Source organism: Nerophis lumbriciformis, linkage group LG16 (genome assembly GCF_033978685.3).
Source record: "Nerophis lumbriciformis linkage group LG16, RoL_Nlum_v2.1, whole genome shotgun sequence".
Taxonomy (NCBI): domain Eukaryota; kingdom Metazoa; phylum Chordata; class Actinopteri; order Syngnathiformes; family Syngnathidae; genus Nerophis; species Nerophis lumbriciformis.
In genome coordinates, this window is record NC_084563.2 from 155001 (window position 1) to 166243 (window position 11243).

General features: G+C 45.8%; 1 protein-coding gene across 1 annotated transcript in view; it reads left to right on the plus strand.

Moving 5' to 3' along the window:
• The window catches only part of ankrd50 (ankyrin repeat domain 50), a 73513-nt gene extending 65880 nt beyond the window's left edge, over positions 1-7633 (plus strand). Inside the window, exon 4 of the mRNA XM_061976502.2 lies at positions 3102-7633. Coding sequence (XP_061832486.1) covers positions 3102-6637 — 3536 coding nt within the window. The 3' untranslated portion in view covers positions 6638-7633. The remainder of the gene's footprint in view (positions 1-3101) is intronic.
• Positions 7634-11243: the final 3610 nt, after the last annotated feature.

An 11243-nucleotide genomic window follows, 5' to 3' on the forward strand; every position in this document is an offset into this window, starting at 1 on the left:
GTAAGTGACGTGTCTTCCGGTCGCAGTGTTATCTAAAACTGTAAGTGACGTGTCTTCCGGTCGCAGTGTTATCTAAAACTGTAAGTGACGTGTCTTCCGGTCGCAGTGTTATCTAAAACTGTAAGTGACGTGTCTTCCGGTCGCAGTGTTGTCTAAAACTGTAAGTGACGTGTCTTCCGGTCGCAGTGTTATCTAAAACTGTAAGTGACGTGTCTTCCGGTCGCAGTGTTATCTAAAACTGTAAGTGACGTGTCTTCCGGTCGCAGTGTTATCTAAAACTGTAAGTGACGTGTCTTCCGGTCGCAGTGTTATCTAAAACTGTAAGTGACGTGTCTTCCGGTCGCAGTGTTATCTAAAACTGTAAGTGACGTGTCTTCCGGTCGCAGTGTTATCTAAAACTGTAAGTGACGTGTCTTCCGGTCGCAGTGTTATCTAAAACTGTAAGTGACGTGTCTTCCGGTCGCAGTGTTATCTAAAACTGTAAGTGACGTGTCTTCCGGTCGCAGTGTTATCTAAAACTGTAAGTGACGTGTCTTCCGGTCGCAGTGTTATCTAAAACTGTAAGTGACGTGTCTTCCGGTCGCAGTGTTATCTAAAACTGTAAGTGACGTGTCTTCCGGTCGCAGTGTTGTCTAAAACTGTAAGTGACGTGTCTTCCGGTCGCAGTGTTGTCTAAAACTGTAAGTGACGTGTCTTCCGGTCGCAGTGTTGTCTAAAACTGTAAGTGACGTGTCTTCCGGTCGCAGTGTTATCTAAAACTGTAAGTGACGTGTCTTCCGGTCGCAGTGTTATCTAAAACTGTAAGTGACGTGTCTTCCGGTCGCAGTGTTATCTAAAACTGTAAGTGACGTGTCTTCCGGTCGCAGTGTTATCTAAAACTGTAAGTGACGTGTCTTCCGGTCGCAGTGTTATCTAAAACTGTAAGTGACGTGTCTTCCGGTCGCAGTGTTATCTAAAACTGTAAGTGACGTGTCTTCCGGTCGCAGTGTTATCTAAAACTGTAAGTGACGTGTCTTCCGGTCGCAGTGTTATCTAAAACTGTAAGTGACGTGTCTTCCGGTCGCAGTGTTATCTAAAACTGTAAGTGACGTGTCTTCCGGTCGCAGTGTTATCTAAAACTGTAAGTGACGTGTCTTCCGGTCGCAGTGTTATCTAAAACTGTAAGTGACGTGTCTTCCGGTCGCAGTGTTATCTAAAACTGTAAGTGACGTGTCTTCCGGTCGCAGTGTTATCTAAAACTGTAAGTGACGTGTCTTCCGGTCGCAGTGTTATCTAAAACTGTAAGTGACGTGTCTTCCGGTCGCAGTGTTATCTAAAACTGTAAGTGACGTGTCTTCCGGTCGCAGTGTTATCTAAAACTGTAAGTGACGTGTCTTCCGGTCGCAGTGTTATCTAAAACTGTAAGTGACGTGTCTTCCGGTCGCAGTGTTATCTAAAACTGTAAGTGACGTGTCTTCCGGTCGCAGTGTTATCTAAAACTGTAAGTGACGTGTCTTCCGGTCGCAGTGTTATCTAAAACTGTAAGTGACGTGTCTTCCGGTCGCAGTGTTATCTAAAACTGTAAGTGACGTGTCTTCCGGTCGCAGTGTTATCTAAAACTGTAAGTGACGTGTCTTCCGGTCGCAGTGTTATCTAAAACTGTAAGTGACGTGTCTTCCGGTCGCAGTGTTATCTAAAACTGTAAGTGACGTGTCTTCCGGTCGCAGTGTTATCTAAAACTGTAAGTGACGTGTCTTCCGGTCGCAGTGTTATCTAAAACTGTAAGTGACGTGTCTTCCGGTCGCAGTGTTATCTAAAACTGTAAGTGACGTGTCTTCCGGTCGCAGTGTTATCTAAAACTGTAAGTGACGTGTCTTCCGGTCGCAGTGTTATCTAAAACTGTAAGTGACGTGTCTTCCGGTCGCAGTGTTATCTAAAACTGTAAGTGACGTGTCTTCCGGTCGCAGTGTTATCTAAAACTGTAAGTGACGTGTCTTCCGGTCGCAGTGTTATCTAAAACTGTAAGTGACGTGTCTTCCGGTCGCAGTGTTATCTAAAACTGTAAGTGACGTGTCTTCCGGTCGCAGTGTTATCTAAAACTGTAAGTGACGTGTCTTCCGGTCGCAGTGTTGTCTAAAACTGTAAGTGACGTGTCTTCCGGTCGCAGTGTTATCTAAAACTGTAAGTGACGTGTCTTCCGGTCGCAGTGTTGTCTAAAACTGTAAGTGACGTGTCTTCCGGTCGCAGTGTTATCTAAAACTGTAAGTGACGTGTCTTCCGGTCGCAGTGTTATCTAAAACTGTAAGTGACGTGTCTTCCGGTCGCAGTGTTATCTAAAACTGTAAGTGACGTGTCTTCCGGTTGCAGTGTTATCTAAAACTGTAAGGATTGTAAACGGATGCAGCAAAGGCTGACTGCAACCATCACACACACGTTTGTTTAGCAGGCAACAATTTCATTTCACGCTCATTTGGAAAAGCCATCACGGAGCTCTTGTGTCTCCAGAAGGAAAGTGTTCCAAAAGACGCGCATTAAGACTCCAATCTCTTCCAGGAGACGGCGTTTATCAGAAGCACTCTGTGCACCATTAGTGAGGCAATGGCCTGATGCGACGTTTCCCTTCTTGTCAACCCCAGGCCTCCGCTTTGCTTCCCAACATGTCATGCTCTGAACCTTGGCACTGAACCAGCCACGTGTGTAGCAAAAATAAGGTTTTCATACCACACCACCTCTCTTACCCTCTGTGGGTTTGTAGTCCATCAAAGTCTGTATCTGTTGGCAGGGTTTTTGTTTTGGGGAGACTTGTTCTTGTTAATCACACGTTCACTTAAGTTGCAAGCTCTCAGTACGAGCGTGGTGCCAGTCCTCAGTCCTTTGCTTGTTGCCTGACTTCAAAGCAAACTCTCATTTCCTCTGAAAGGAAGCCTTTGAGTCAGATTTCCTGCACCTTAGGAAACCCTAGATTAGATGAACCTAATTCTCCAGAAGTACAAAATCAATGGCTGTAAATACACGGTACGGTTTTTAACGTCAGCTTGGAAATAGTCAATCCGAGAAAAGAAGGGAAATGGTTTAATACCTTTGGATTCATCACTCATCTTGGTGTACTTTTCTCTCCCTAGGATTCCGAAAGATCAGCCTGGATGATCTGCGTAAGGCCTACATCGTCAAGGATGTGCAGCAGTACATCCTCCACCGCCTGGACCAGGAGGAAGCCCTGAGGCAACACCTCACCAAGGAGACGGCGGAGATGCTCAACCAACTCCACATTAAGAGCAGCGGATGCTTCCTGTACCTGGAGCGAGTACTGGACGGCGTGGTGGAGAACTTCATCATGTTGCGCGAGATCCGTGACATCCCCGGCACGCTCAATGGCCTCTACCTTTGGCTCTGCCAGAGACTTTTTGTCAGGAAACAGTTTGCCAAAGTCCAGCCCATCCTAAACGTCATCTTGGCCACTTGCAGGCCCCTCAAGGTCAAGGAACTGTACCACGCAGTTTGGACCAAAAACATGACACTGACAATGGAGGAGTTTCAAAAAAAGATGGACATTCTCTCCAAGTTGTTGGTGGATGGTTTTGGAAGTACTAAAATCCTTTTCCACTACAGTTTTGCAGAGTGGCTTCTGGACGTGAAGCATTGCACACAAAAGTACCTGTGCAACGCCGCAGAGGGACACAGAATGTTGGCTATGAGTTCCACCTGCCGAGCAAAGCAGCTTAAACCACATGAAGTGCAGGAGTTTGCACTTCACCTTATCAACTCCAATTTGCAGATGGAGCCGTCAAATCTGGCTCTTTGGATGGTCTGGAATGGGACACCAGCAAAAGACTCTTTGACCACTTCGATACCAAGAGAGCAGGAGGTCTTGCAACTTCTGGTGAAAGCTGGAGCTCACATCAACAGTGAAGATGACCACTCCTCGTGTATCGTGCAACAGGCTCTGGAGAGAGAAGACTCAATACGGACATTACTCGACAACGGGGCCTCTGTGAACCAGTGCGACTCCAGCAGTAGAACTCTTCTCTCCAACGCAGCCTATAGCGGCAATCTCGACGTGGTCAACTTACTCATCTCTCGAGGAGCAAACATGGAGCTGGAGGACAACCACGGACAGACCGCACTTACCCTCGCCGCCCGACAGGGCCACACCAAGGTGGTCAACTGTCTCATTGGCTGCGAGGCCAACATAAACCACACGGATCACGATGGGTGGACGGCACTACGATCAGCAGCCTGGGGAGGACACTCAGAGGTTGTTTCTGCTCTGCTTTACGCTGGCGCCAAAGTGGACTGTGCCGATGCCGACGGAAGGACGGCCTTGAGAGCGGCGGCTTGGGGAGGTCACGAAGACATCGTGTTGAACCTTCTTCAACACGGGGCCGAGGTCAACAAGGCCGACAATGAAGGAAGAACAGCTCTTATTGCCGCTGCTTACATGGGACACAGAGAGATAGTGGAGCATCTCTTGGACCACGGGGCGGAGGTCAATCATGAAGATGTGGACGGTAGGACCGCCCTCTCAGTCGCAGCTCTCTGTGTCCCCGCTAGCAAAGGCCACGCCTCTGTTGTTAGCCTTCTCATTGACAGGGGAGCCGAGGTAGACCACTGTGACAAAGACTGCATGACCCCCCTCCTCGTGGCCGGCTACGAAGGACACGTCGATGTAGTTGATCTACTTCTGGAAGGTGGAGCCGACGTGGATCACACGGACAACAACGGACGCACCCCCCTCCTCGCAGCGGCGTCCATGGGCCACGCATCCGTCGTGAACACGTTGCTGTTTTGGGGTGCTGCTGTCGACAGCATTGACAGCGAGGGACGGACAGTGCTGAGCATTGCCTCTGCTCAGGGTAACGTGGAGGTGGTCAGAACTCTGCTGGACAGAGGTCTGGATGAGAACCACCGAGACGACGCAGGCTGGACTCCGCTGCACATGGCGTCATTCGAAGGCCACCGCCAAGTGTGTGAAGCCCTCATTGAACAAGGTGCCCGTTGCGTGGAGGTGGACAATGATGGCAGAATACAGCTGATACTTTCTGCACAAGAGGGACATTATGACTGCGTGCAAATTCTCCTGGACAACAAGTCGTGCATTGACCAGCGTGGATACGACGGCAGGAACGCTCTCAGGGTGGCTGCGCTGGAAGGCCACAGGGACATTGTTGAACTGCTGCTGAGCCACGGTGCGGACATAGACTTCAAAGACGCAGACGGACGCCCGACGCTTTACATATTGGCACTTGAAAACCAGCTAGCGATGGCAGAGTATTTCCTGGAAAATGGAGCAAACGTGGAAGCCTGCGACACTGAGGGAAGAACCGCCCTCCACGTGTCCTGCTGGCAAGGGCATGTTGAAATGGTGAGGCTGCTGATCAACTACCATGCTGACGTGAATTCTAGCGACAATGAGAAGCGCTCTGCCCTCCAGTCTGCGGCCTGGCAAGGCCACACCAAAGTTGTGCAGTTTTTGATTGACAACGGCACACGTGTGGACCACACGTGCAACCAGGGAGCGACGGCCTTGGGCATCGCAGCCCAAGAGGGTCACATTGACGTCGTGCAAATACTCCTTGAAAACGGTGCTGACCCAAACCACGCTGACCAGTTTGGGCGTACGGCTATGAGAGTGGCGGCAAAAGGCGGCCACTCCACCATTATCAAACTTTTGGAAAAGTATGGAGCGTCAACTCTAAACGGCAGCAATCCATCTCCAGTGCACACCATGGATGACAAAATGTCTGTGACCGTTAAAATGCAGTCCCTCACCATCAAATCAAGCAGTTCTGGCAGCACCGGCGCAGGAGATGTGCAGTCAGCTGGACGTGGTCTACCCAATGGACCTGTCCATGCGTTCAGTTCCCCATCGGAATCCCCCGATTCCACCGTAGACAGACAGAAATCCTCGCTGTCAAATAATTCGCTCAAGAGCTCAAAAAACTCTTCCCTGAGAACCACCTCGTCCACAGCCACGGCTCAGACCGTGCCCATCGACAGCTTCCACGCTTTGACATTCACAGAACAAATCCAACAACACTCGCTGCCTCGCACCCGCAGCAGACAGTCCATGGTCTCCCCGTCCTCCACCACAAAATCCAGCAGCCAGCAGCCTCCATCGCCATCCGGCGACTTTGACTGGTCGCTGCTGAAACCCGGTCTCAAGTCGTCAAAGGGAACCAAGATCGGAAATGGAACGAATAACAGTGAAAAAACAGCGGCGGACAAGAAAAAAACGAAGAATGGCGGCTCCAACCAAGGTCAGGTTCTTGAGTACGAGATGACCCAGTTTGACCAAAGGGTGGCTCTCAATAAATCCGTGGCCAACATTGCGGTGAAGGATCCTAATTGCAAGATCTTTATTGGCGGATCCATCCAGCAGGAGCAGGGACACAACCAGGACCAGCTCTTCATCCAGCAGCAGAGCTTGGCTGAGAAGAAGAGGAACGGCATCATGACCAACCCCAACTATCATCTACAAGGTAATCAGGTGTTCCTGGGCAGGGTGTCGGTTCCCCGAACGGCGCAAAACAGGGGCCACCAGGACGTCCTGGAGAGCTACCCTGTGGGTGAAACGGAGCTAAGTCTGAAACAAGCCCTCAAACTGCAGCTGGAAGGATCCGACCCCGGGTTCAACTACAAAAAAGAGACTCCGCTATAGTCTGTTGTTGTCGCCAGGACAGAGACTGAACTGCACTCGGCACAACCATCTTGGATCTAATCAGACTTGCATGACCAAAGTCTCCATCTGGAAGCAAAGGCCGCTTCCTTCCTGGGAAACACAAAGTCTGCCTCTTCCCGCGCCGTCTCCCATATCTTGAAGGGGGAACGTGCCAGAACAACTGTTTCCACAAGTCCAGTTTTGTGAGCTGATATGCAACGTGCCTACAGCCTAATTTAATATATTTCATTCAAGGGATGCACTTTTCTTTTAGTCACGCTTTAGCAAATCTTCTTCGGTCCTCCTTCACACTTCAGTGCATCAGGACCAATCAGAGGAGGGGAATAAGTGATAGGCCACACCCCCAAATATTCCCCAGCAGCTTTGTTAAGAAGTCATATTTATTTTTGGAAAAAAAGCCACTTTTTTGTTGCATTACTCTCGACCTTGGTGCATTACTCTCGACCTTGGTGCTGCCTTGGATTCTTACCTGGATGCTCACAAAAGGAAAAAAACGACATTTTGTCCCTATGGGATCTTTGTGTTCTTATTTGTGTGTTTATATTTTCTGTGAGTGCTTAAGAATATTTAAATGGATCCATTGTGGGTTTTATTTCTGGTGCTAAAAGTGTCAAGTAGGCTGAGGAACCTCACAACTCTCATTTGTGGGCGGCGGCTTAGACAAGGTGAGAAGTGGGAATTAAGGCCAAAATTGGAACAACACACACGTATACTTCCTAAACCTTGGAACAACACACACGTATACTTCCTAAACCTTGGAACAACACACACGTATACTTCCTAAACCTTGGAACAGCACACACATATATTTCCTAAACCTTGGAACAACACACACGTATACTTCCTAAACCTTGGAACAACACACACGTATACTTCCTAAACCTTGGAACAACACACTCGTATACTTCCTAAACCTTGGAACAGCACACACGTATACTTTCTAAACCTTGGTATAAACACACACGTAGTAGAAGTACAAGTACCTACAGTATGTAGATAAGTACAAGTACCTACAGTATGTAGAGAAGTACAAGTACCTACAGTATGTGGAAAAGTACAAGTACCTACAATATGTGGAGAAGTACAAATACCTACAATATGTAGAGAAGTACAAGTACCTACAGTATGTGGAGAAGTACAAGTACCTACAATATGTGGAGAAGTACAAGTACCTACAATTTGTGGAAAAGTACAAGTACCTACAATATGTGGAGAAGTACAAGTACCTACAGTATGTAGAGAAGTACAAGTACCTACAGTATGTAGAGAAGTACAAGTACCTACAGTATGTGGAGAAGTACAAGTACCTACAATTTGTGGAAAAGTACAAGTACCTACAATATGTGGAGAAGTACAAATACCTACAATATGTAGAGAGGTACAAGTACCTACAGTATGTGGAGAAGTACAAGTACCTACAATATGTGGAGAAGTACAAGTACCTACAGTATGTAGAGAAGTACAAGTACCTACAGTATGTGGAGAAGTACAAGTACCTACAATTTGTGGAAAAGTACAAGTACCTACAGTATGTGGAGAAGTACAAGTACCTACAGTATGTAGAGAAGTACAAGTACCTACAGTATGTAGAGAAGTACAAGTACCTACAGTATGTAGAGAAGTACAAGTACCTACAGTATGTAGAGAAGTACAAGTACCTACAGTATGTAGATAAGTACAAGTACCTACAATATGTAGAGAAGTACAAGTACCTACAATATGTAGAGAAGTACAAGTACCTACAGTATGTAGAGAAGTACAAGTACCTACAGTTTTACTAGTGTGTACAAGTGGGCAAAGGAAGACCATGACACATGAATAGAACTTAAAAGTTGTTAGTATTTCTGTTGTCTGGAGTGTAAAAGTACATTTCTCACCTTCATTTCAAAGCATTCCTGTATCATCAAAAGGTTTTTTCTCATGTATATTACAAAACTGCTTAATAAACACATATTTGCTTTACTGCTGGGAAACTAGCTGCTGTCTGCTTGTGTCTGCTCCACCTTTTACACCACTTGTATGTCTGCTCCACCTTTTACACCACCTGTATGTCTGCTCCACCTTTTACACCACTTGTATGTCTGCTCCACCTTTTACACCACTTGTATGTCTGCTCCACCTTTTACACCACTTGTATGTTTGCTCCACCTTTTACACCACTTGTATGTCTGCTCCACCTTTTACACCACGTGTATGTCTGCTCCACATTTTACACCACGTGTATGTCTGCTCCACCTTTTACACCACCTGTATGTCTGCTCCAACCTTTTACACCACCTGCATGTCTGCTCCACCTTTTACACCACTTGCATGTCTGCTCCACCTTTTACACCACTTGTATGTCTGCTCCACCTTTTACACCACTTGTATGTCTGCTCCACCTTTTACACCACTTGTATGTCTGCTCCACCTTTTACACCACCTGTATGTCTGCTCCACCTTTTACACCACCTGTATGTCTGCTCCACCTTTTACACCACTTGCATGTCTGCTCCACCTTTTACACCACTTGCATGTCTGCTCCACCTTTTACACCACTTGTATGTCTGCTCCACCTTTTACACCACTTGTATGTCTGCTCCACCTTTTACACCACTTGTATGTCTGCTCCACCTTTTACACCACCTGTATGTCTGCTCCACCTTTTACACCACCTGTATGTCTGCTCCACCTTTTACACCACCTGTATGTCTGCTCCACCTTTTAAACCACTTGTATGTCTGCTCCACCTTTTACACCACTTGTATGTCTGCTCCACCTTTTTCCACCACCTGTATGTCTGCTCCACCTTTTACACCACTTGTATGTCTGCTCCACCTTTTACACCACTTGTATGTCTGCTCCACCTTTTACACCACTTGTATGTCTGCTCCACCTTTTACACCACCTGTATGTCTGCTCCACCTTTTACACCACTTGTATGTCTGCTCCACCTTTTACACCACTTGTATGTCTGCTCCACCTTTTACACCACCTGTATGTCTGCTCCACCTTTTACACCACTTGTATGTCTGCTCCACCTTTTACACCACTTGTCCATTTATTGACATGCTGTGTTCTTTAAACTCAACTCATACTCATGTTCATTAAAATGTAAATAAATAAGTTCATTGAAATGCAAATAAATATGTTCATAAACACGTTCCAAAAAATGTCATTAACATGCAAATAAACATGTTGACAAACATACAAATAAACATGTTCATTAACATGCAAATAAACATGTTCATTAACATGCAAATAAACATGTTCACAAACATACAAATAAACATGTTCATTAACATGCAAATAAACATGTTCATTAACATGCAAATAAGTATGTTTATCAACATATGTTAACAAGTATTGTCATTAAAATGTTCATAAAAACGTAAATAAGACATGTTCATAAATGTATTCATAAACATGTAAAAAAAAAGTCATAAACAAGTTATCAAATATGTTCATAAATGTTATTATTGTCATTAATATGTTCAAGTTAAAGTAGCAATGATTGTCACACACACACACACACACACTAGGTGTGATGAAATTATCCTCTGCATTTGACCCATCACCCACAGGGGAGCAGTGAGCAGCAGCGGTGGCCGCGCCCGGGAATCATTTTGGTGATTTAACCCCCAATTCCAAGCCTTGATGCTGAGTGCCAAGCAGGGAGGTAATGGCTCCCATTTTTATAGTCTTTGGTATGACTCGGCCGGGGTTTGAACTCACAACCTACCCATCTCAGGGCGGACACTCTAACCACTAGGCCACTGTGCTGGTGTCCATTCATGTGAATAAACAGTCACATGTTTATGAACATGATCATAAATATATATTTTTGAACATGTTTATGAACATTATCACAAATATGTTTATGAACATGATCATAAGTATATATATTTTTGAACATGTTCATAAATACGTTAACTTCTTACATATTTAGTTGACATCTTTAAGTCTGTATGATTTCTTTCATTTGTGTTTATTTGTACACAAAATGATTTTCCTGCCATTTTCACTTCATAACTTTTATTTTTTTTTTACTTTTATGATGACTTTTTTTTGTCATTGCTCTCCTCAACTTCCTTTTGTTTATTGTGGAAACTCTTTTCTTTTCTCCTCCCTCCCTTCTTCCCTTCCTCCCTCGCTCTCAGACCTGCTGCACAGTTCATGTCAGGACAACACACACACACACATACACACACACACACATACAAACACACACACACACACACACACACTTTGATTGAATGCAAGTGGTGTGTGACGGTGCTCAGGGACAGATGGAGAACAGTGAAGAAGAAGAAGAAGAAGATGAAGGAGATGAAGGAGAAGAATGATGGACAAAGACAGAGAAGTCACATGACATCACAGGTCACATGACATCACAGGTCACATGACATCACAGGTCACATGACATCACCTCTGATCAAAGTATATTCCTAAAAAGAGCAGAGTGTTTTTGTCACATAGAGGATCTTTGTCATGGAGTTTTCTGCTGTGAACGTCTGCTCACTTCCTGTGTGACTTTCAGTCTTCATATTGTTGTGTTCAAAGTGACTTGTTGTTGTTCTTCACTCGTTCACAACCTTTGTGTGAC